At 38.9% G+C, this 27,704-nt stretch overlaps 1 protein-coding gene across 1 annotated transcript in view; it reads right to left on the bottom strand.

Moving 5' to 3' along the window:
* The window catches only part of grnd (grindelwald), a 58,390-nt gene extending 30,948 nt beyond the window's left edge, over window positions 1-27,442 (bottom strand). The window contains exons 1-2 of the mRNA XM_083114432.1: window positions 26,799-27,442; window positions 16,610-16,660 (exon numbers count right to left, since the gene is read on the bottom strand). Of these exons, the coding sequence (XP_082970558.1) occupies window positions 16,610-16,660; window positions 26,799-27,018 (271 nt within the window). The 5' untranslated portion in view covers window positions 27,019-27,442. The remainder of the gene's footprint in view (window positions 1-16,609; window positions 16,661-26,798) is intronic.
* Window positions 27,443-27,704: the final 262 nt, after the last annotated feature.

The raw sequence follows: 27,704 nt of genomic DNA, 5'->3' as shown, positions 1-27,704 counted from the left end.
TGGCAAATTAGTTCGGCAGAAGGTCACTCGCAGTTCCGCCTCGCCAACTGCGTGTCCCGCACCTGAGCTTCTTCGCTGACATCGATCACCCACCGGGAATCGTCGATGTCCTTCGGGATGACTGGCTGGGGGACAAATCATGACGCCCTCCCTCCTACTCGGCATTGTAAGCTATCGAAAAAGCTACAAGAATCAGGTACTACGATGACTTGTTGCAATGGCGTCGCCAGAGTACTTTTTAGAACGGACAAACTATTTTCAGAGTACTTTTTAGAACGGACAAACTATTTTCAGAGTACTTTTTAGAACGGAACAAACTATTTTCAGAGTACTTTTTTAGAACGGACAAACTATTTTCAGAATACTTTTAGAACTGACAACTATTTTCAGAGTACTTTTTAGAACGGACAAACTATTTTCAGAGTAATTTTTAGAACGGACAAACTATTTTCAGAGTACTTTTTAGAACGGACAAACTATTTTCAGAGTACTTTTTAGAACGGACAAACTATTTTCAAAGTATTTTTAGAACGGACAAACTATTTTCAGAGTACTTTTTAGAACGGACAAACTATTTTCAGAGTACTGTTTAGAAGGGACAAACTATTTTCAGAGTACTTTTTAGAAGGGACAAACTATTTTCAGAGTACTTTTTAGAACTAACAAACTATTTTCAGAGTACTTTTAGAAGGGACAAACTATTTTCAGAGTACTTTTTAGAACGGACATACTATTTTCAGAGTACTTTTTAGAACGGACAAACTATTTTCAGAGTACTTTTTAGAACGGACAAACTATTTTCAGAGTACTTTTTAGAACGGACAAACTATTTTCAGATGAAGTCTCCTTTGGAGGCCACTGCGAAATCATTTTCCCTCTTTCTCATTGTTCCTCTGTTTCTGTTATCCTTTCTGCCATTTTTACTTTCTCTCTTTTCATTTTTATTCTCTCTCTCTCTCTCTCTCTCTCTCTCTATGCCTTCTTTCTTTATATATCTTTGGTTCTCTTCTTTCCTATCATTCTCTGCTGTTCTCATTCTTTCTTTCTTCCTTTCTCTTTACACTCTCTCTATCTATTCCTTCTTTCTCCATATCGATTTGGTTCTCTTCTATCCCCACTTCCTTTTTCTGCATTTTAATTTAGAAATTAGGTTCCATTCTTTTCTTGCTATCTTTTTATGCCATTTTTTATTTTTCTCTTTCTATCTTTATTCTCTCCTTATTCCTTCTCTCCTTATTCCTTCTCTCTATATCTCTTTGGTTCTTTTCTTCCTTACAATCTATTTATTTATTCTATCCTTTTCTTCTTCTGTTTCCTATCTATCCTTATCTCATTTTATTTCCCTCTTTAGCAGGTTTTCTTTGACTATTCTTCTGTCTTCTCATGTTTTCTCTAGTCCCTATCGCTTTCCCTATATTTATCTCATTCATCCCCTGCCCCCCCCCCCCCCCCACACACACACACACATGTGCATTAGAGTGCTGCAATGAGCGTTTTTCTCTCGAGCAGCAAATAGTTCGCATGGACAACGCTAGATGGCATGCAAATTTGATAGGTCTTACGCTCGAGCGAAAAACCGACCGAACGAGCGAAATACACTCGAACCCTATTAGTAGACGTATTTCCGTTATTTGTCTATGGTAATGGATCCTCAAATATGGATCGTGAAGTAAAAGACGAAGTGAAATTGAAAAATAAGTTATCATAGATATCATCTCCATGTTAAAATGCAGTTTTGTATATCTTACCGAGATATGTGAAAATGAAATAAATTATTATGGGCTGAAACTACTTACGCTGACTGACATTTTATGTTTCTACGATTATTGTCACATTAAAATGATGTTCGATTGAATGTTATATTATAACTGTATTTTATTATTTCGCAGAATATGATTATCCTTTTCGGTAAGTGAACAATGATGTACACGTATTGTACTACTAAAGCTCTCATGTTGACTAGGTGGCTAAGACTGAATCATTTGATTCAACTAATGTTCAATGGTGGTTGTCCCGTGATTGCTTTTGCAATCTATTAATCAATCAATACTCGCTGAATAAGTGAAAGGTTAACCTCCTTTACATTTTATTGTGGGTGTTAAGGGACTTTAGCCTCACCCTGTATATTTTATAATTATTATAAATTATACAGGGTGAGTCTAAAGTCCCTTAACACCCACTATAAAATGTAAAGGAGTTATACTGAAAACAATTGGTCCTGATAGAAACAGGTTAGGCTCAGGAGAGTACCATAGTTTTGTGTGTCAAGCCGAGGTCCGCCATATTGAATTCAACTCAAACATTTTAAATGGAAAGTGGATGATATATCAAATCAGGCTAGAATTTCACGATAAGTGCAGTGGTAAAGGATTTCTCGATGTATATCTATAACCAGTAAAACGTTATGAATTAATACTTGCACCCATTTCCTACTTTTCGAGGTCTCAGGAAAAAGCATTATAATGCCTCTAACACGTCGAGATCATACTGACGTCTAGGGTGAGAAGTTCACTTGCCATTGCACATGATTTTTATCGGACACATCCTCGAAGAGTTGAATATTGTGAATGGTTGTCTCGAACAATTAAGGTGCGACGCTTCCATTTGAATTAAAAGTAGGAAGTTAATAAACAGAATATGTGATACGAGGAAGTGAGTGTGAGTTAGATGCCTTCTCGAAAGCTCATCCCTTACACCCGTCGAGAGTTTGTGCACTATTTTCTTTTGTCGCTCCATAGGTTAGCAAATGTTATTAGTATAGATACTGTTACACTTGGGGTAATAAACATGTTTCTTTTTAAGTTTCAGCACCCGCGTCACCCTTGCGTATGCGCCACTGCAATCTCTTGTGGACGGTGCTTCGTGCTTGCCAGACTGGAGATCCATCCAGCGCGTGGGCGTGCTCTCGGAAGATGTTGAAACAAAAAAGAGAGCTCGTCCAGGCTTACGTTGCGTCACTTCCGGTGGCCGTGAAAAGCCATCAAAACGTGATTTACGTACGACCATTGCAGAAAAGAGTTTTCGTTATCAAATGCATGCAGAATATGAGCATGCAAATTTTTAAAAAGTACCATGCGGCGTATCGTATTTCCTTCACTTAAAAAAACACTTGGAAGGAGGTAAAGCACGTACACCGAACGCAAAAGCTATTGCGCAATCTACACACAGACACATATCTTGGCTTGCACTTCCCTTTGTTATTTTGCAGTGCTATAACTTCTAATGATGCTGTATTGTTTGCAGAGTATACATTTAGTGTTGGCCACAAAATCCGAATAAGGAATATGCGGATTTCAAGCAGGGTTGTTCAAGGGCCAGAAACCCATAAATTCTAATGGGTTCAATTGGGTTCCGCTGCAGGACCGGAACCTTTTTTCTCGCACAATTTAAATTAGGTCCAGGTTGCGTATTGTTATATTGAAAAAAGGTTCCTGGACCGTATTTAAATTGATGCGGGAAAAAAGGTTCCTGGACGGAATTGAAATGCATTAAATATGGAAACGTTATACACTGTCTAGAACTCATTTACGTTTGCTGATTTTCTCTCCCAGTCCGGGATGGAATTTATTTACAATTACAGACTAGGCTTGACCGATTAAAGTTGCCTTCTAAAAATGTCCGCGAGTACGTTTTACATTGGAATGTCACACTGCGGTTGTAGAAAACGTAGCGCAGGGAATAAATCAAAACGCTGTTGTTCTCTCGTGGGCCACATTCAAAAACTCCCTTGTCGAAGAGTTACTGTACATAACGCAATGGACTATATGGCGTCACATTGAGTTCAAACCGTCACGTGTTGCTCCGGCATCCGATCCAGGAACCGCAGCCAATAGGAGCCGTCGATGAGGTAACGTGGGGCTGGTGTGTTCCCAGCAGATATCACAACAGATGACGGGCAATGCTGCTACAACCAAGTGAAGGAAGGCGCGCGAGAGAATGGGGCTACATGGAGATTGGTAACGTGACTGCAGCGTTTGCGTTTCGCCCATTTCTACGTTGTACTTTAGATTCTCGAGGCAGCCAGCACCTGGATTAGTGTCTCATGCTCACAAGTGTTTATCGTCTGGTCCGTATTCGATCCAAGTTGCGTATTGTTTCATTTCAATACGGAACTTGGACCCTATTTAAACAGATTCGGAAAAAAAGGTTCCTGGACTGTATTTAAATTGATCCTGGAATAAAGGTTACTGGGCCGAATTTAAATTGGTTCAAAAAAAAGGTTCCCGGACCGTATTTAAATTCATCCTGAAAAAATGTTCCTGGACCGTATTTAAATTGATCGGGAATAAAGGTTCCTGGACCGAATTGAAATACTTTAAACATGAAAAGGTTATTTACGGTCCAGAACCTATTTACGCTTGCTGATTTTCTCTCCTGGACCGGAATTGAATTTATTTAAAATTCCTGAACCTTTAACAACCCTGATTTCAAGTTTCGGTTGCAATATCGGGAGAATTGGGGATGGCCACAAAATCCGGATAACGAATATCCGGATTTCAAGTTTCGGATGCAACGACTAATCCGAATATACGGATAAAAAAGATTTGATGAAGGATTTGTAAAAAATCCGTACAGTGAAATACCAAAAAGTAGGGATGTGACGAAGCTGAAAATTTACCGATGCCGATGTACTCACCGATAATTTTTGGAACCGATACCGATGCCGATATTTCACCGATTCCGATACATAAGATTATTAAACAGAAATGGGATGTTATTTTCAGCATGACAAAAGTAAATTTGCTATGTACATTTCTATTGCATATCATATGTATATACATATATATTCTCAAGAGATGCGAATGTACATTTGCATCTACAAAATGTTATGTGAACCTTTAAGAAGAACATGGATTCTCCTGAGATTAAACATTAGTACACAAGCAGTTCTTTGAAATGCAAAATGAATTCCTGTTCTGCCAGATTCAACTTCAGAAAAATGAGTTTTGGAAGCACTTCAGGAAGTAAACTACTTCTTCTCTTATCTCAAATCTCTTCAGCAACACTGAACACTCAATCACTGAATACTGATGCAGCAGGTATGCTCAAGTATTTTCTCAGGACTTGCTTCAGGTTCATATTCATTTTTGAATTTCCAATACAACAGCAGATCCTGGTTCAGCAATGTACTGTTTTATTTCCGATTTATAGTTAGGTTGATCCTCTGAATTAGTTTGCAATAATTTTATTACAAAAACTCTACAATAATGACGACTCATAACCAAATTTTCAATAAATCTTACAAAACTAGAATATAAAACTCATTAGAAGGTAAAAACTCTAGTATAATCTGTACCGGTTTAAATATCGGATTTTTGCCGATTACGATACCGATGCCGATGTGTCAATTTCGGCCGATTTTCATACATCTGTAATCGGCTTCGGCACATCCCTACCAAAAAGACTAATAAATGAATATGTTGATATCCCGTAAAACGGACAAACAATAAAACTGTCCGGATAATGCTGATATTGGATATTCGCACAATTCTGACAATTCGGATAATCCGGATATTTGAAATCCACATAGAACATTATCCGATATCCGGATAAAATTTTATCGGGATTTAGCCATGACTAGTATACACTTGAAACATGATGCACTTCACATTACCATTTTTCAGCTGGTAATTGCTTGTAAAACAGACATGTCAAATTTACTCTGAATGTCACAATTTTGACACCAATGTATTATTATTGACTTTGGACTGCCATATAAATTGCACTATTTTTAAGACTAACATAAACCTTAAGAACTTCAATTATAATAATTACAAACTACAGGCGACATGAGAAAAATTCTTAGCAAAATACTATTAATGTTGGGTTGTTGATTTTGATATCATGGGCATGTGAACACATAGGCTATTTTTGCCCGTAGCTTTAACTAAAACAAAATTGAGAAGAGTTAACCTCACTTTCACGTAGTACACCTCGGTACTGTCTCTTGCAGGCCAACGAGTCTCTGGTCTGGCACCTGGACCCACAGCCAGGGGCGCGTCAAGTATCTGAACGATCAGCGAGCAACGTGATCGCTCGGCTACTAGACGGCCAAATAGGCGTTGCTCCACGAGCGCTGCTCACTTGATCGCTGAGCGAACTTGAACCTTGCTCGCCACAGGTTTGAGCCACAGAATATAGCGTTTCTGTGTTACGATCTCGTGAGGCAAAGGGAAGAAGAGGAAAACTGCGTGAGGATGGCGGGTGTGCGGGACAGATATTTTTGGGTCAGGACGGGATCGGGACATGATTTTTTTTTTAAATCCCGACATTCGGGAAGGGCAATGTTCTGGAAATTTCGAATTCTACAGGTCATTTTCACCTTAAGTGATTGTTTTTGCATTTCTGGTACAAAAACTAACCGTTTCCGATAAGTTCCATATATTTAAGATGCAGAAAAAGTCGAGAATTAACGACTTTTTAAAATGACCATTCGGTATTTCCCGACTGCTCGGCATCCAGACAAGTCGGGAGTCATTTCCCGAAGTCGGGATCCGGACGGGATTTTTTTTCCCGATCCCGCTCCCGACTTTTCGGGATCCCGCACCCCCCTCCCCGTCCCCAGAGGCGACCAATGAAGAAATATTTATGATGAACGGCTTGCGATACAGCGTAATTAGGGAGGAAGTTCAAGTAACAGAAGGTGATGTAATATTCCAGTTTTGTAATTGAATTAAAATGATAGTGTTGTTTATTCCAAATAATAAATATTAAATGTAAATATACACCGTAGTTTTGGAAAGTTGTGCAAGTGTGTGGAAATGAAAATTTCGACAGTTTTGTTCACATCAACTATTATATTTCCATTCCATAATTAACAGCATTTCAAACACCGAAAATCTTGTCCACTCGACGCAGTCACATTCACCACACATATTTTGATCAATGAGCACACAGCGTCAAGTAAATGATCTGTCTGCTCAACGAGCGAAAATCTTGCTCAGCGAGCGTCGCTCAGATACTTGACGGGCCCCTGATGTAGGGGCCTGCTTTCCTGTGTGTGCTGAGTGGCCCTATACAGCCTCAGCTTTTAATAGATGAGAAGATTTTGGCTCTGTCCGATAGGTACAAAATAGATGCTTGAAGTATGGTCTTAACGGAAGTGACGTCACCTAGTACGGTTCGAAAGCGCCAAGAACAGAAGTACGCAGCTCGCAGCACAGCTGGTTGTTGACTAGGTCACGTGATATCCACACTCGTTGTTCACTTGTTTAAAATCGTGGAGATAGAAAGCCAGCAAGACGGGTTAAATATACGTTATGGGTCAGTTGTTTGTTAAAGTGCTTCTAATGTGTAGAAATGTATGTGTAAGAACATTTGAAAATGCTATGTGATATCTATTGTGAAAAACAAGTGTTTAAAACGTGGGGAAAACAACGTGTCCTCAGTTGTATCTACTGATCGTATTTGGCGCTGCAGTCGAAGTGCAATTCGAAAGACAACACTTCCAGTCCACGACTTGAAGACCGCACTCCAAGACCATACTCGGAGGATGCTCGCTTCAAGTACGGTCTTCCACCTTTCGGACACGGCCTTCGTTCCTTAGAGACAGTAGAGTTTCAGTTCTTGATGAATGAATTAGTTTTAGAAACTGAGTATGTTTTTAACACATTTATTTTCTAATTTTGGTTCAGTTTAGGCGCTTATCTCCGTATTGCGTGACGGGCAAAAATAAGTGCTAAGACCATAAAAATCAATCAATCAATCGTTAGACTATTCCGCTTGGAATGGCCACATATTTTCATCTGCATTTTCGTTTCAAATCAGTAGCTTGACTAAGGGAGGAGGTCATAACCCTCCCTTTGGCCCATTATTCCTATAAAAAAAAGTAAAAGGTGGGGAAAATTGCAAAATGATGGCAGACTTCTAAAAAAAAAAAGTATGCGTACTCCCCCCCCCCTTTTCGAAAATCCTGGGTACGCCACTGTTTCACGCATTGTTAGTTTATGAATAATAACTTCTTTTGAGTGCCCATGATTCGCAATTATATATTACTACCAGGGTAGACAAAAATCACGATTTTTTTCAAAAAAAAAATTCTTGTTGATTTTTAAATTTAAATCTGATTTTTTTTAATTTTAAATCGATTTTTTAATTCTTTTTTTAGAAATACACGCTTAAAATTGCTTGTGTGGTTTTTGGCACCATATATATAGATATATGTTTTTACAGAAAGTTTTATTCTAGTAAAGTCCCCTGCAAAATATTTGAACAGTTTGATTAAAGAAATAAAAGAAAATATATGTATATACATTTTTCTGTTTCTGATACTGTACCTACTATGGAAATGTTTGTTGAGTGTGTTAATGAAACTATAATAATTTTAGCAACTTTTCTTCGAGTGAAAATAAAACATTCTTGATGTACCGGGTGGCCAGAATTAAAGTTACCCAACTCAGAGCCCTCTGTAGCCTGTTTGAGACATCGTACAACTCTGAAATTTGGTGAATCCACTACGCTGACCATGGGAAAGAGGATGGCGATAAAAAAATAGTTCAATTTTCTGCCACCAGGTTGAAATGTGGCGCTGTACTTTCATGGTGGGTTGTACAAATAATTAAGTTAATTGATTTAGCTGAGTTATTAATTACAAAGACATTTGTTAGTGGCTGGAAGTTGCGAGAAAATAATCTCTCGTTTATTGCAAGATTGCAAGATAAAGGCAAATCCATAACCAATTGGAGCAGTTTACGTCATTATTACAACCAATCATGGAAGTATAGCGTCACATTTCAACCTGGTGGCGGAAAATTGAACTATCTATTTTTTATCGCCATCCTCTTACCCATGGTGTGCATAGTGGATTCACCAAATTTCAGAGTTCTACGATGCCTCAAACAGGCTACAGAGGGCTCTGAGTTGGGTAACTTTAATTCTGGCCACCCGGTACTCTAAAATTATAATTTAAATATTACTTAAATTTCTTTGAAGCAGAATTTTGAAGATTTTTTATTGGTAGTGTGAAAAATTTCAGTTGCCATGTTTATTTACAGTTTAATGATAATGACACTATAACAGTTGGGCTGAAAAGTTCGTAGGCTAACATAGTAAAAAATATTTTTTTGACAAAATTCGATTTTATTATTCAATATAGTTGCCTTCGAGGGCGATACAACGATTATAGCGGTCATACAATTTTTCGATGCCATTTTTATAGTACGATTTCTCTTTAGCCTCAAAATAGGCCTCAGTTTCGGCGATTACCTCTTCATCAGTGCTAAATTTCTTTCCAGCGAGCATTCTTTTAAGGTCTGCAAACAGGAAAAAGTCACTGGGGGCCAGATCTGGAGAATATGGTGGATGGGGAAGCAATTCGTAGTCTAATTCATATAATTTTGCCATCGTTTTCATTGATTTGTGACACGGTGCATTGTCTTGATGAAACAGCACTTTTTTCTTCTTCAAATGGGGCCGTTTTTTCGTGATTTCATCCTTTAAACGCTCCAACAACGCTATGTAATAATCGCTGTTGATGGTCTGGCCCTTTTTGAGGTAATCGATGAATATAATACCATGCGCATCCCAGAATACTGATGCCATAACCTTGCCAGCCGACTGTTGCGTCTTTCCACGGTTTGGATTCGGTTCATCACGTGCAGTCCACTCGGCTGACTGCCGATTGGACTCTGGAGTGTAGTTATGGAGCCATGTTTCATCCATTGTAATATATTGACGGAAAAATTCGTGTTTATTACGGTTGAATATCGCTAAACATTGCTCCGAATCATCAAAACGTTGTTGCTTTTGATCGATTGTGAGCACGCGCGGCACCCATTTTGCACACAGCTTTCGCATGTTCAAATATTCATGCACAATATGTCCAACACGATCCTTTGATATTTTTAAAGTCTCAGCTATCTCGATCAACTTCACTTTACGATCATTTAAAATTATTTTGTGTACTTTTTTTATGTTTTCGTCGGTAACAGCCTCTTTGGGGCGTCCACTGCGTGCATCGTCTTCGATGCTCATTTCGCCTCGTTTAAATTTAGCAAACCACTTCTCAACGGTTGATTTTCCTGGTGCAGAGTCCGAATAATGTTTATCAAGCCAAGCCTTGGCTTCAACAGTATTTTTTTTTCGCCAAAAAGCAATGCTTTATTAACACACGAAATTATTTTTTATCCATTTTTTCACAATAACAAAAGCTGCTTCACTCACAATGCTATATTTCACGAACTAATTATCCGGCAGCTGTGAAATTGATACACGTATCTTTTGAAGGTTAGTACTAAGTAAAAATCACATGGATTTAATTCTAGTAACGCCATCTATGAGTCAGCCTACGAACTTTTCAGCCCACCCGATATATGGATTAACATGATTAGTATTTTGAACATTTTTCTACACAAATTTTTTGCTATTTTTGCCCATAAAAAATATTGAATTTTAAATCAAGATAAATATGTGCTTACATTTTCTTTCATATGAGCTTCACCGCATGAGTACATGTATTTTATTTCCTTTCTTTTAATTTCTTAGAGCATAATAAACACCATTAAATGATTACGAGATTAATGTAAATACTTTCACCAAAAGTGATTCTGATATCTACAAAATCGTCGTGTACATTATTCTATAAATTATTTATTTAAATTAACCTGATTTAAATCAATACACCTTGATTACTACATGTCTTGTTACTTAATGTTGTTCTTGAAACTAATTCACATTGAAATAATGAGCATATTATCTCCACACCAGTGGCGTGGCGTGACTTTTCAAAAGTGTTACCGGCTATTAGTACGACAATTATGCCTGCTAGATCTTATAACCCCGCCCCGGTAAAGAAAACATGTCTTCGAGCTAGATATTTGTTCTTTTCGGTCTTGTTTTGCAATCAGCACAGTGATTTAGTCACAAACACTCCTAGAATGAACTACCACTCATGAGACAGTTACCACGAAATCCAATGAATAGTGGTCGATCCTTGTCAATTATTCATCTGTCTCCGTTTCTTTGCAATGAGGTGCGAAGGGGAAGAAGAAGAACCACACTTTTCTCGGGTCAGTTTGACGTTTGTGTGGTGAGCGCTGAGCAGACGACAGAACTCCGCTCCTTTGTGGAAGGGAAGCCCAGCTGTACGTACTACTGTTGCCAACTTAGTATTTGGAGCAAGGTTTGTCCAAATCACGAATCACGCCAAGGAACTATATTTTCGTCTATTACCTAACTGTTGTGAGTTGTAGTTCAATCCAGCCTTGGCTCTGCAGTCTACCTCTAGTTGCTTCACAGAAATGGTATTCTTATTTTAGGCGGGATTTAGCTCTTTTCTGCCAATCCGCTGTGACAACACTGGCTAAACCGGTAGGTACGAACGGCAACAGGGCCCCTTAACAGGCATATGAATAACCCCATAGCACACTATGCCCCAAAGTGCTTCCCCGCTCTTTCCTTGCATTGGCGCCCTCTTCTCCCTTGTTGCCTCTTCAGGGTAGCGGAACGGCCTCCCTCTTCGCTTCTGTCGGCTGCAGAAAAAATGTCCTAGGCAATATCTACTCGACGGCAACGGTGTTCATTAACGTATTTAACAATGTTGTCATTTTATTGAAACAACTTTTTAATTCTTGATATTTTGGTGTTACCTGTGGTAACATGCCTCTGCTCCATACCATAGAAAAGTCAACTAATCAAGAAGTCGATCTCAGTATGGTGTATTATGTTATAATAAAGGATGCAACAATGCACGTTAAGTGACTTTACGTTGTACGTGCAAAGATAAATAATCATGTTCCGTGTTTCTTAAACACTCCAAGGTCCTTAAGAGAGAAGTGAGGGGGCGGGGTCGTAGTATACGATTCTGGCGATGAAGAATACAATGTTTTGAAGAACTGGTTCTGAAATTGCTGATAGGCCATTCTGAAGGACATGGCACACACTGACTCAGCTGACGTAAGTTTGTTTCTTTTTTTTTATTGCGTCAAAGGCTGGCGGGGAATTGCGTTGAACATGTCGCACAAGCGAAAAGTAAACATATACGTCAGAACGTGTGTGGAATTCAGGGTATCATGTTGAAACGTAATGCTTATTATTATCTTGCCTTGACGTTGTTGAAATTCGAGACTCCAATGGTAACTCTGGAGTATTTCTGAGACACGGGTAGCAGAACTAGTTGCTTCGTATTACATTCCTAATAGAACAAAGGGCCTCCCCGATGGCGCAGCGGTAGCGTCGTCACCTTGTAATTAAGGGGTACCGGGTTCGATACCCGGTGGAGGCACATAGTGGTTCGGATTAGACTTTAAACTGCAGGTCCAGTCCCGATTAGCCTTTCTGTGCATAAAGTGGACTTAAAACAACAATTCAATCAATCAATCAATTCAAACCTAATACAACATAAGGCATTCTAAACCGGAAAGAAACAATGATAATCGTATCATCACTCATCCTCATCTTCGCGATTAGCCAAGAGTGGCAGAAATGCGAAATAACAATCAAATCAATCAAACCTAATAGAACAAAAATTGTCAGGACAGGTAGAGAATGTGACAAAGATGTTTGAGTAGATTCACGAATAAGATTACAGGTGAATTCTACAATTTCAATGCTATTAGCTTTGTCTTATGATCTTTGTTCTTTGTTAAATCGTCCATCTCTCGCAGAGATTAAACCATTGTCTGATGTCTTGAGATCGCGCACTCCCATGATGCCGCAGTGGTAGCGTCGTCGCCTTGTAATCGAGGGGTCCCGGGTTCGATTCTCGGTGGAGGCACATATTGGTTCGGATCCCACTTTAAACTGTTAGGTCCAGTCCCGATTAGCCTATGTGTGCATGAAGTGGACTTAAAATCACCAAATCAATCAAGCCATGAGATCGCCATATACCCCGAGTCATGGAGCATCTCTCATCTTTGCAATGAGCTACCAAGGGTGGACTAAATTGTTTTAATTTCTTAGTTCATATAAATCTTAAGATGTGATCAACAATTATACAATTTAAAAAATAACAAATTTGTCGCGTTAACGCTAGCTTCCCGATATATTTCGATTTTTCAACTGTGAACATTTTTATAAAAAACAAAATAAACTACATTGTTCACTCCCTAGTTTCTGTACTTCGGGACAATGTTTATGAACTTTTCTTCATAAAATCATAAAGGTAACGTAAGTAGAAGGCAGAATTTACGCGGGGGGTTCTACACAAGTTTCCTTGCACTGGTCTGACACTAGAATGCACCTGCACTACACCTAGTGTCACCAAACCCAACCTACCCTCACCCGACCTAATTATTTTAAGGCCTAGCCTAAATAATCCTATGGCAGGTTGGAATTATCTCACATCGCGTCGTGACAGTAAAGGAAAATAACCACGACGAGTTATAATTTTCTTTAACATCACTTTTGCACAATGACAATTTTTAATATGCCAAAACGAATTGTAGCTCTTCAAAAGAGCAGGGCGTGAAATTTCGTGGCGTGGCGGTTCGTAAATTCTTAAATAATTCATCGATTCTCATTCTCTCTCTTCTTATCTCCACAAATTGCGCTTCTTTTTATTTGTGCCACGCATGAATTGTAATAACTAATAAATAATAACCACTCACTAAAGGCTGAATCAGACGGGACTGAATACCAGTTAGTTGGCGCTGAACTGGCTACCTGCCCGGATGTGATGGCTGCCTGGCTGCTGCTTGACTGGTTTGGAGGAATAGGACATGTTCTAATTGGCTTTCCTCGACTGGATTCTGTGGAACAGTCAATCAGAGCAAAGTTTGGCCATGTGAAGATAATCTGTGAGTTTGAAAAGGGGAGTTTTTTGTCTGTGGTTTCCGAGTGTTGGCTGTTTTTGTTAGTTTCTCCATTTAAAAAAAAGTGCATTCGTGTTCAGTTCATTAATATTTAGGTATTTATGCAAAGCGATGAGATGTGTACTTGACAAATATGATTAGCCAAAAATTTAAAAAACTCCTTATTAGGCCTATTACAAGTGTATTAAATTAAATGTTTGATTTTTTAAAAAATTGTGAGTGAATCCTGTGAATCTCATGTATGCATATGCATTTTAGCACATTCTCGGCGCTACTGTTGCGTTTCTCATGACATATGATCGAGAAGGAGCGCTTGGATAGGGACGTCATGGTGGGGGAAAAGTGCAGAGTGCTGTACGATACAACTTAAACGTGCAAGAAAGAGAGAGATGAATGAGCGAATAGTGTTGGCCATTGCATAGCTACTTGTGAGATCAGCTCCAATAAATAAGTGCAACGTTAAAAAATTTACTGTCGGTATGCTTTTCGGCATCTTAATTTACTACCGGTATGCCATACAGGCCCAATTCGATCACTGCTAACAAGTCACTTTTCTAATGCTCGTTGAACATTTCTGATCTTTGAGCATGAACAAACTTCCTGTGGATAATGTAACGTCCAACACAGTTCTAAGTTGCTGCCGTACAAAACAGCATTATTGGAACTACATTAATTATCACAATCTGGTTCCGTCACAACTCTAATGTCTACATCCTACTCTTTCAAGATATGATTATAGTCGCTCTTACATAAGTAATCTGTCGTGAAACATGTCTAGTTTCCGCACACGACAAGGGAAACGTAAAATATAATTATCATGCAAGCACCAAGGACTAACTCGGTGACCTGGTTTACGACTGTGACTCACGAACGGTATGTTTATCTTTCATCCTCGATACTAGAGCGCGCTAGTTGTGCCTCATTTACAAATTGCACGATGTTCCTTTTTTATCTGTGGCTTGCGTGCTCGGAACACCACCTGGATGAAGTGATCAAAGCTAGCCTTCAAAAATGTCTGCAGAATCAGCGGTGTGAGGACGTTTTGTATTGAAGGGCACAATGATAATTTATATAGAATATAGCACACTGCCATTTTAAAAAGGCAAACGTGGTTTTAATATTTAATCAATTAAGTTGAGAGCACTTTCTCGTTGGTTTGGCAATTTTTCATTTTCCATTTGTTTACCGTTCACGTAAGCTCAGAAACAAACTAGCTTCATTCGTTCCGTTATTTTATGAATACTTTAACATCTAAAAAGAAAGACTTTTGAAAATGTGCCAAAAGTCATTTATTAGTACTTGTTCGATCTCGGCCGAACACCTCTCCTCGTTTATTTCGTCATTTTTAACATTCGTACTTATCTATTCTGCATTGCGAAAGATTGTTTAAGGTGGGATTTTGCTTTTGTCACGAAAATAATCTCAATTTTTCACAATAAGAGTAATTATTGTTCTTCCTTTTTTTCGTTTGCGTAACACACAATATGGCGGGCACGGCTTGGGTAGCGTTGTGGATCATCAGTGGGTATGCAGTGTTTCCAACCTTCTTAACCGAAAAAAACCTTTCGTGTTACTGATTTTGTATTTTTTTCCGTTAGGTTAGGTTTGGTTAGGTTACGTTAACATAGGTTAGGTTAGGTTAACAGTTACATCCGGTTCACGTAGAGGCAGCAAATAAAAACAACGGCAATTGTGCATCGGAGATATATTTTCCACGTGAAATAGATTCCACGATGAAAGAAAATACCTCCACGAACTTTCAAAATGCCACAGAAACTCATTTCCGTAAGTAGTTTCTTCTGTAAAAATGAGGAAATGCGTTCGGCCGAGATCGAACTGTTACCGTCAACTTTTCTTTATAATGAAATTATATAATTATAATCTGGAAACTGCATTCCAGCACGCAAACGACTCTCTGGCGACTGGACTCACAGCCTGTAAAATACTCCATGAAATTTGTGTTCCTATTTTGTTCATGTATGTTATGATTGCCCGTTCCTTGTTGCATCTTTCACCCTTCATTCTCAAATTCGCAATTAGCTAAAAGTGGCAGAAAAGCGATGTAAAAGCAAATTCATTACTTGATGTTCTTTTTTAGACCAGAAGTATTTGCAGAGGGATCAGGTTATTCACATAACATTGATTAAATAGTAGAAATACAGTAGTACTGTTATTATATGTTAATGATAGAAAATTATTAGTGTGTTCTTTGTTCGCTTATTGGTATTTTTTCAGTGATTTGCAATTTTGCGTTTGGTGCATTTTAGTTGAATTTACTTCACTGAAAATTGTTCAGTGGAAATCCTTTTTCTTCAACTTTCGAAGAGAGGTGGGACATAAAACCTTAAGATGTATTGCATGTAACCTTCAAGTCTAAATAAATAAAATTAAAAAAACACTAATACTGCAGGGCTTTTCTAATTTAAAGCACCACACATCCAGATGTATTTGTATCCAATTAATCAAGAATTTTCACAAGTACCTTGACTTTTTTTTGTCATTTATGAAAAATTCAAGAATTCAACAATATCGAAAAGTGACTTCATAGGATTTTCTTTAATTTGTCGGTCATTTGAAAATAGGTCATTTTTTAAGAATTTTCAACTCCTTAACTTCCGAGCCGATTAACAAACATTAGTGTTTCGAAGCAAGTGAATGATATTGAAAAACAGTTTGGAACATAGATATTAACATATTAACAATAGAACCTGAACTCGGCAACTTTGGCTAGAAACTGCAAACGCGGTGTGAGCCATAAAATAAAGAAGAAGAAGAGAAGAACTTCCGAGCCCTAGAGTGGCTTTCAGCGCTATGCTTTAAGAACATATCGCTCTCGTTTGCCTGTGAGGTTAGATACTTACTTTGTAAATCGGCCATTTCCTTCTTCTGATACCTCAGATCGTGGATGTAATCTGGAAAGAATTAGGAAGAAAAAAATATTAGATACGCCGTTTAGTGATGGTCATAATACAATCACACTCATACATACGTGATGTATACTACAGAAGACAGTTGGTTTTAAAAAGTTTAAAATAACAGTCAACATTGACTAAATCGTTGTATCAACGCGTTATTTATTAAGTAACAAATGAATTTTCGTATCCTAGTTGCTGGCGCCATTTCTTTGGTTCTTCGGACCAAATAGTTATTTTCCTGAGCAGCAGAAGACAAACTTCATTTTAACTATACAGGGTGTTTCCGGGCTGATGGAGAAGTGCACATGTATCAATTTGAGATAAGGAACTCTGGTCCGGAAACGACTTAATCGAAAGTTATCAGTGAAAATCGGTGTGTGAAGATTTAATACTTTTATTACCTGCCCAAGTTTCACATGCTGCTACATTCACAACAGTTCTTCAAAGTGGCGTCCCCCAGCTTCGCTGCAGCATGACATCGTCGCACAAAGTTCTGGCGTACCCGTTGGAACAACTCTGGGGTCGTTCGAACAATGTCACAGGCAGCGAGAAATCTTGCCAGGAGATCCCCTTCAGTCTCGACAGGTGTCTCGTACACAAGACTTTTCACATGACCCCACAAGAAGAAATCAAGTGGGGACGCCACTTTGAACAACTGTTGTGGATGTAGCAGCTTCTGAAACTTGTGCAGGTAATAAAAGTATTACATCTTCATACACCGATTTTCGCTTATAACTTTCGACTAAGTCGTTTCCAGACCAGGGTTCCTTATCTCAAATTGATACATGTGCCCTTCTCTATCATCCCTGAAAGATTGTATCATCAGCCCGGAAACACCCTGTATATCGAGGACAGCAGCATGTCTTTCTTGAAGAAAATAATTGAGAAAGTAATTAGGGAACATGTGAAAATGGACCACATCCGCTGTCGTATTTTCATCCTCCTGAGAAATGGCAGTTTCGTTAACCTACGCCATCAAAGCTCACGTTAACTCATGTGTCATAGCTTTCCCAACGATCATATACGTGTGAGAAGTGATTTCATGACGATGAAGCGTCAGATTATCACCCCAGCTCCTGCAATTAGCGAGTGGAGTGATGTTTCGTCATGATGCTGCTAGCGTACGCCAGAGGTTCGTGTCAAGATATGCAGCAGCAGCATTTAAACACGTACCTCGCTGTATTGCATGATCATCTTGACACAATTCGAAACTAACAAAGCATTAACTAAAAGTGGAATTCTTTTGAAAAAAAAATGTAGAGAAATTACATTTAGGGTTTCCCATTTCAGGAACTATGAAAGTTCCAATGAAAACTGTGAAATTTCAGGAACTGTATTATACCAGTTGGATATTTCAGTGAAATGTCTTCCAGATTTAGAAAGTCGTTCTAATTGCCCCAGAGAAGAAAGAGCTTTTCTTCACCGTTAAATATCAAAATTTACAGCGTCAAAACTCTAAAAACCAGTGTACTCTGAATTATTTCAAATTTGGTTGACATTTTCAAGGTTTTCCATGAAATAAAATAAGTGGTCAGCAAAAACATGGGGAAATTTTCCAAATGTCGGAATTATGCCGTCATAAACTATGTATTGGATTATTTAGAATTTGGATTTGGATCCTATATCTTTATCGAGGTCCTGCAACAAATGAAAAAAAGACCGGGGTCTCTAGTTAGTAGCATCGTGTAGTTCACTGCACTTCTTGACACTAGCTGTAGTACAGGTGTATTCCGGTGTCAGGCTGGTGCAAGGAATTGACGTTCAACCAGGTAGCTGATAAGCGGTGCTCAAGTTCAGAAGATTCAAACAAATGCCTATTAAACGTTCATTTGATTAGTTAGCACGCACCACGTGCATGGACGTCCGGAAGGGTGGGCCACGCCCCTCCCCTGGAAAATAAATGTCCACCTAAAAATTATATATTTCACACAATTTCATTTCATTTCAAACGGTGCGGTACACTACGTGACACCAAGTCGACGAAGTATAGGCGGCTCGGTGTTGCACTTTCGAGAGTGCAGTCAAAAACTGTAGCTAACTTAGACGAGGCTAGAATGTTTCACTTTCGGATAGTGCTGAAAGATGTCTCCACATGACATTGCTGATGATCCAAAAGATAAGCACAACAATGTGAGGTTTGGAAATGTGAACCAGGAATGGAGTCACGTTCGTGGTGGCAGCTTGCAACAGGAGCAGAAGCTGGAGGTCAAGGAATGGAATGTTGATCGCCTGCCCGAAGGAACTGTTGCAAGCCTCGCGTCGCGTGGCGTCTGGCGGACTGCCAGCAAACAATGCACAATGTTCATTCAAGAACCCAAGGTAAACGCTGTCTGAAGAACAATTACTCTTATCTTTGTGTCTAGATCCTGTTGAACACTACTTGTAAACATTAACAATTGTTTAGATGGGGGCGCGGTAAAGCTACCAGACGTTCTGCGAAATGTCCCATATTTTTAGCACATGTTATTATTTTTCGCTGCTAATACGCATCGTTAAATTAATTCTAAATTTAATTAACTATTCCGATGTTTCGTCGTGTGAGAACCAGAGGAATGCAACTCCAATTTATCATATTTACAAGGGAGATTAAATAATGTATTCTTAGGAATATGTATACCCTTGTAACCTTCCCCCACTTCGAGAAGATTATCCAACAGGATTCAATTCCAGGCTGCATCCAAAATGCCTTTGTGAACAATTTTTATGGGCGTGTGTGAAAGGTTGTGGATAAATTACTGCAAATGATACCAGTCATTATTTTGTGTTACAAAACCCTCTTATGAGATAAGGTGCGTGTGTGTGTTGACAGGATTCCTTGCTGGTTATCAGTTGAGTCCGGATATTGGCGTAAATGCCTACTTTGTTCAGCAGGGGTGGCCACAGGGGGGGGGGGGTTAAGGCGCAGGTTGCGTCATCGAGATTTTTAGGGGGTTTTCCCCTTCAAATAATATAAAATTCATCATTTATATATTTTTCCAAAATATATGTAAAACTTTTACACCTTATATGCACCATATTTAATCCATTATAAAGAAAGTGTTTAAGGGTATTATCGGGGGGGGAGAGAAATATCCAACTCTTACATATCAGGCCTTTACTGACACGTGGGTTCTGGGGGGGGAGGATTCTGAATTAAACGTTAGGGGGGGACAGTATCCAACTCTAGGTCTTAGATTATGGCGGACATTTTAGTTAGAGGGGGATTGAGCATTAAATTGAGGGTGTTATCCAATTCTTGTGTATTACTATTGTTCTTATACTGTTGCGAAAATTCTGGTGGGTACAGAATTATTTTTTTGGAGGAGGCAATATGCACTCTTCAATATCAACAGTAAGTCTAAAATTGGCATGTAAATTTTGGTGGGAGAATTGAGTATTAAATTGAAAGGTGGGAGATAGGAAGCTCTTGATAAAGTGTTAAATCTTAGATTGCCAAGGGATTTCTATATTGGAGAGAGAATACGAACATTAAATTTTGGACACTGTATTTAGCGATATGGTTTTCGACCCCGAACGTGCCAAAGGAGAAGCTGGAAAAGTATTGACATCCTATAAAATTAATATTCTTGAAAGCCTGCAAAGAAATGGATGTAAAAATTTTCTTGCTGGCTTCGCTCGCAATGATCTACTGCGTGGATGCGTGTTTGGCGCATTACTGAATTGAATGTGAAGTTTTATACTACAGCTGCATTATAAGACATAAGCGATGTTCTCGATATTCATTAATAACATCACTGCTTAACATATAATGCTTAGTGTTAGTGTGCTGCTTTATTTAGAGTAGATGCATCATTTGGAAGAAAAATATATATCAAATCCGCATTTCTAACTTCTTGTCACAGGAAAATTGTAACAAGTTACATTTGCACGTAATTATTGTTATGAATTAATAAAATATTTTTACCCCAAGAAAATGTGGGTGGTGAGTTCTTTGAGAGAGAAACCGTATTATGTTATTGCCCTGAGCTTAAGAATGTCTAGTTAGGGTTCTGCAATGTCTCCCGAAACAATACTTGAATACAATACATGCTATTTGGTTTGCCAAGGTTGAAGTTTCTATCTTTATCTTAAGTTGTGTAACAATTTGTATTAAACACTCAAATTGTGAGTTTTATAAACCCACTCACAAACACTATTTATATGCATATTTACATAATTTAATTTACTACATTTAACCAATCAATGTGCTAGCTTTAAGTATTTTTCTAAGATCGAACAATTAAAAAATATGGACAGTTTAACATGGTATTTCATTACACATCAATTATTACGTATTCATCCAAACTATTTTGGGGATTATGATGAACGATTTTAGGGACGGTCTTGAGTGATGGGCACCCCTGTTTATGGAGGATGGGCAGATCAAGTATAGTGTTCAGTAAAGCTGAGGAAAAAGGTACTTTCGGTAGACACGCTGTCGTAATTAAATACTTTGTGGGGATTACGATATGATTTGAGGGCGCCAATGATATGATTTGGGGGGGACGCATGACATGATTTTGGGGGGATGGGCACCCCTGGTCATCAGATTCGTATGCTTCCACTACAGAAGTACGTTTCAGGTTGATACAGTCATTACATGTACGTTCCATATAATTTGGTCATTAGTGCGTATAAGTGTTTCAAAAGAGAGACCATGTTTCAAAAGTGAAAAGTGTGTTTTGTGCCTTTTTGTATGGGTTTCAGCACAGGTGGGTTCGGTGATGTCCCAACTCAGGAACTGTGTCGAAAGTTCCCAATTCAGGAACCGATATTTTCAAGTGGAATGTTCCCAATTCAGGAACCGATATTTTCAAGTGGAATGTTCCCAATTCAGGAACCGATATTTTCAAGTGGAATGTTCCCAATTCAGGAACCGATATTTTCAAGTGGAATGTTCCCAATTCAGGAACCGATATTTTCAAGTGGAATGTTCCTAATTCAGGAACCGTGGCGTCGGGAGGGAAGGGGGAGAGGTAAGGACCGGTTTTTTAGAGGTTCTTATCGTTACTGCACGTTATCCTGAAATACTACATATAGTATATCCATTTGCAGAAATAGTACTATGCTTTACGGGGAGTTCCTTCTTTCCTAAAATACAGTTTAAGTATATTGTAGATCTTTTGCTTGTAGGTTAGGTTAGCAGTTACACAGGTGTGCGTAATGTCAACCAGGGTGCGAAATCCCGGGGGGGCAGGGAGAATTCTCCCCCCAATGATTTTATCCTAAAATTTCCCCCACCAAGCTATTCCGGGGGGAGAGTTTTTGTTCTAACAACAAAGATAAATATTTTTGAAGTAGAATATACTTTACGGGAATAATATATTAGTAAACACACACAAAGAACGAACAACAAAGAGCCTCATCTGTAAGGACACTGGACTGAACCCAGCAATCCTCAGAACACAGAAATTAGTCCGACTTACTTCTCCATTTCTCACTGCCTTTCGTCAGCTACCGCAAAGTATAAATATATTAATAAAACACGTAATAGCATTTAGATGTGAATTTTATGTGGGAAGCATTATCTTCTTCATGTCTCTTTATCTTAGCCCCTCTCCCTAGTCACGCAAATCACTGTTCATAGCATTGGTGGTATATTAAAATCTTCAATTTGCAATCGAATTTTGAATGAAGGACAGTCCATATATTATATATTTTATGATATAATGTAATGTTTTAATAATTGACATATATTTATTGACATTATATATATCCAATCTGCAGTGATTTCGCACCCTGATGTCAACTCTTTCAAACGCCAATTCATCCTCCTCCAGGGCAACTAGTAAAACGTCCTCAGTTGGGGAAGACATTTCACTGAAATATCCAACTGGTATAGACCAGTTCCTGAAATCGAACTGTTTTCATTGGAATTTTCAGAGTTCCCGAGTTAGCATGTCCTGAATCGGAAATAAATCGTGGATTTAGGCCGGGGCTTCCCCTTCTTTTGACAACTAGACTTTACAGTAAATATTCAATGAACATGAGAATAAAAAGCGATCTCCTCTTTGACGTCATCATCAATGTGCATAGCAGGTGGCAACTAGAAAAAAATGTATCCTCCCGCACCTGGATAGGAAGCCAGCCAGTCACTACTTTTTGCCTTATAGCCGCCCTTGTGATCGAGCTCGGTCGACCCACAGTCTTCACACCGAAGATTCCAGGTTCGAAACCCTACCTGGATATGCCTGTTCCTTTGTTGTGTGAAGTCCACTTTATGCACAGATAGGTTAATCGGGACTGGACCTACAGTTTATAGTGAGATCCGAACCATGCCTGCACTGTGTTTCGAATTGAGTTGGATTCATTATTGACAAGAATTAATGACAGAGTGCATGGACGTCCGCAGGACTCTTTCCAGGGAGAGGCAAGGAAGGTGTTTTATTCCAGGGGGAACGAAGCACATATCCAAGCATAATAGTGTTGTCCCCTCAATAAAACACTGCTACAGATTCAAGTTATGGTGTTCCTGCAAGACCCTTGCAATAATTAAAATACTGACACTGAAATGATATATATATATATATATATATATATATATATATATATATATATATATATACAGGGTGTACCAAAAGTCCCATTACCCCCCCCCCTTTTGAATTGTAGACAAACGTGCAAAATGTTATTTTAACAGCATGCGTATGATGAGAGGATTGTATACCATTAAATCAGGCCAATGACTACCATTTACTCCAGAGGATCTGTGTGCACACCGCCATTTTCATGGCACAGTATTATTCGACTCCAGGTGCGATGTGAAATCCTCCGTAACATAAGATGTCAGATCTTCATTTCAGGTGGCCATTTTAAGAGAATACCTCAATGATTTGTTCAGAAACAAATGGATTGGACGAGGATCGTCAAGTTTACCAGCCAACCCAAAGTCCAAATCTGACGTCTTGTGATAATGCGCTATGGGGACACATCAAACAGAAAGTCGCCCATAATCGTTATCAGACAACTGGGGAACTTCAAGAAGCTGTTCGCAGTGCGTTTGCTTCCCTCACGCCAGCCGTGTTACGGAAGATTTCACATCGCACCTGGAGGCGAATAATACTGTGCCATGAAAATGGCGGTTTGCACACAGATACTCTGGAGTAAATGGTGGCCATTGGTCTGATCTAATGGTATACCATCCTCTCATCATACGCATGCTGTTAAAATAACATTTTGCAGTTTTGTCTACAATTCAAAGTGGGGGGATAATGGGACTTTTGGTACACCCTGTATATGTATAATAAATAAGTTTATGGTAACAAATTTTCCAGGGGCCGTGGCTCCTTTTGCCCCCTTCCGGATGCCCATGGCGGAGTGGTTATCACAGTGCGCTACGCCGCCAGGAGTCCCAGGTCCGATAGGTCTGAGTGTCCTTTGTGAGTGTCCCTTCGTCAATTACATCATATCACCAGTTATCCTCATCGTCACGATTAGCCAAAAGTGGAAGAAAAGAGACGCTATATAACAAAAATCAAACAAAATGCTTCTCGCACATTACGAAGTGTTTCCATGCGCCTTCTACCAGATCCAGTTGTAGGGGAGGAAAAGAGGGGAAGAGGATTTCCCAGAAGAGGAATAAAAGTACATGCAACCAAGGTCGTCGGCGTACGGTTTACTGCGAAAAGGCTCCTTAAAAAGGCATTTGCACCGGTTTCCAAGGAAATGAAGGAATGCTCGTTCCGCATTTTGATCTGGGAAATCGGCTTGTAGAATTCAAGATACACTAGAAGCCTAGAAGACAATATTGCTTGTTCTCGTTTTAATTGTGTTGTGGCAGATTCTTTTAACGCTTCAACTATCCCATTGCACATATTTGTACTTAGTTCTATGTATATATAAACACAAATTAAACGTCTTGCTTCAAAGAAAATGTGCAGCTTGACAGCATGAACGCCAGGGTGAAGGGAGCCCGACCCTCCTTCCACGAAGAGTTGACAAGAACCAAAATTAACTAAGCAAAATGCTTGTGATTTGCTGTTGTGTAATGTGAAGTTTATTTAGCCGTAATTAACTGATAGGACAGGGACAATAACAACCATGGGCGTGCGGAAAGGGGGGCCGTGGCCCCCCCTGGAAAATGAAAGTCAACCAAAATTTATATATTTTTGACATATAATTTCATTTCAGCCACAACAATATTTATTAATTATTGTATGAATATGATAAATTCAAATTTAAGTAATGTTTTTTGAGGGAACAATACTATTATTGAGGAAAATGTGCCTTGTTTGCCCCCCCCCTGGAAAAAAATACCTTCCTTGCCCCTCCCTAGAAAAAAATCCTGCGGACGTCCATGATAACAACTGCAAGATAGGGGAAGAGTAATATGAAGAAACTATGGTAGACGTAATCGGAAGAAATTTGTCGTTATTCAATCATAAAATTACACTTTAATTCCTATAATCATTTTGTGAAACAAAACTAGTTGTTGTTTTCCAGGAAAGAGTAAGCCATTGGATGTTACCAGAATCTTTCTAGGGACGATCAGGCAGTATATCACATGGGACAACAGTTTTTCCAAATGTTTTTGGCATATCATACCATCAGTATATTGAAATGAGAGGCTATTCTATTTTGTTTACGCACATCGTTAAAGAAAAATCTTTTAAACTTGCAAAAAAAAAAATTGCATGAAGTTTGTCCGTTATCGACTATGAACTTGTGGGGAGCTTCATTCGCTTTACTGTGGACTAAAATCACCAAATCAATTAATATTATTTTTGTATAACCTCCAGGGACCTGAAATACATGTTCCGCCCAACCTTCCTCCCAAAGTTAGATCCCAAGTCGAGAAAGTTAAATATTTTGCATAGTTTATGATAATTTATAATTATATTGATTATGAACGTTTTCCGTTGTGTTTAGCTAGAGATGTGTTAAAGTACGTCTGTTACCTTAGTGTGAAGCAGAACAGTCCCAAGGCTTCGCGCAAATTAATATACAGTAGTACCCAACACAATATTCCACAAGAGCAAATATAATTTCACGTTGTTGGGTTTTAGGTATACTTACCATACGTCCGGGATTAGCCTGGACAGTCCTGTTTTTTTAGTGCTGTCCGGGATTGCAAAATGTCCGGGGATTTGAGAATCTGAACATGAAAATAGCTACCGGTATTGAATATTCACGACGAATTGTTAAGGTGTTTGAAAAGACTGATATTTCATGTATCAATATTTCTAAAATGCTTGAGTTTGCTATGTCTTTGCCTGGAACATCTGCTCCAGTTGAGAGAGTATTTTCAATTATGGGGAATATTTGGTCTGCAGAAAGCGGTAGGCTTCTAGTATCCACTGTTAAACATCTGCTGAATGTTAAAATTAATTCAGAACTTTCATGTTGTGAATTTTATGATGTTATTAAAACAAACAAGCCATTTCTGCAAAAAGTCATGTCTAGTGAAAAGTTCAACTGAGTCAACTAACAGAACAGAGAGGCTTCCTAGACATAAGACAATGTATTATTCAATTAAACATTTGAAAATTAATTGATTGATTTTAGAAAATAATGTTAATATTTTTTCATGTACAATTTATAGTTTAATGGTCCAATAAAATGTTAAAGCTTTTAAGTAATTTAAATTTATTTTTGTAAAGAAAACTGAAATTCAGCAGTAACGAGTTGATCGCAAATATATCCTGGGTTGGACCCCAAAAAACATGGTAAGCCTAGTTCTAGGAGTGTTTAGGTTTGGGGCTGATAGCAATTTTCGACGTGTTCTTTCGCTATTTGAGTGTGCTTACAACTGGTTTTTACTGATAAAAAGCGGCGAAGTATTCAGAGATGGCAGATATTTACTTACGCGGACCTACTTTGGGGTCAAATATCCGTTATTTGTGTTTTCCGCACGCTGGAACCAATTTTATATTATGTAAAACAAATCTGCCGATTAAAACAACATTCAACATAATTCTCGAGGGGGTACAGTGGAGCAATGGCCCCTCCAAGTTACGCTGCTGACTACGAATATAAGTTTTTGCTTTTAATAAGTTTTCAAGTTAACGGTGTAAATTTCCAGAAGAGGACGACTGATTTGTATGATCCCCCCCATCCACGACGCCCATAACAACGGCAATTTCTTCCTCGCTACACATAGGTCACGAAGCGTACTATCAAATCAGGAAGTAATTAAACAAGGAATAATGATCCTTACCTTGACACTGATATTCACACGTGCTGTATTGATAATTGTGGTTGCTAGAATTGCAAATGTCACTACACTTCTGGCAGGTTTGACTCGAGTTCCTACAATACTCGTCCACAGCACACCTATTCTCGCCGCACGTTTTGTACGCGTTCACAGTCAGTCCAGACGCGACAAAATCTGGAAGGAAGCACAACGGAAAGATCAGGTACAGCAGCCTCGCAATCATGATTCACCGCTCACCGGTGCATATCACAACAATGTCACATTCGTCCGATCATTTCACATGTAACATGCCTAGCTTTGCTGGCTAAGAAATCCGATTAGCTTCAACACCCGCTTCAGCATACTACACACCTTCGCACACTGCAATAACTGAAAACCACAGACTTGAAACACCGCTACAGTCGAATGCGCCCACGTATCGTATCGGAACGTGGTACAAAAAGTGCTCAAGTGCTACAATGTAACGTCTGCCTTGCGTGCTTCTTCCACGGAACTGGCTGCAAAGGTGAGATCCACCTGTTGAAGAGAAAACACCACTTGTTCCAAATACGAATAAGACATTGATATCGACTGCGAATTATCTTTTGTACGCAGGTACTGTTGCAGAAACTGTCGCAGTATCTTATTGTTGATGTAAATTTCAGTAAATATTATTGTTGCGAGCCAGGCACAGGTTAACCAGCAAGCTCGCTAATATTACTTCCCCGCAAAACTTTCGCGTTCCACAGGTGAACTTGCGGCGGGTGACGTCACCCTTCAGGATTCCCGTTTACTCGCTGGGAGGCATATTGTGAAGTGCGCGGTAGGAGAAGAAACCTTGTTTCCGCCTTCGTGCAGCATACTTTTTATCGTGTTCCTGTGTTTGATGAACTGTCACATTGCTTTCGAGAACTGGTACAGTAGGTTAGG

Source organism: Lepisma saccharinum, chromosome 29 (assembly GCF_977018435.1).
Source record: "Lepisma saccharinum chromosome 29, izLepSacc3.1, whole genome shotgun sequence".
Lineage (NCBI taxonomy): Eukaryota > Metazoa > Arthropoda > Insecta > Zygentoma > Lepismatidae > Lepisma > Lepisma saccharinum.
This window is presented reverse-complemented; position numbering and strand designations above follow the sequence as displayed.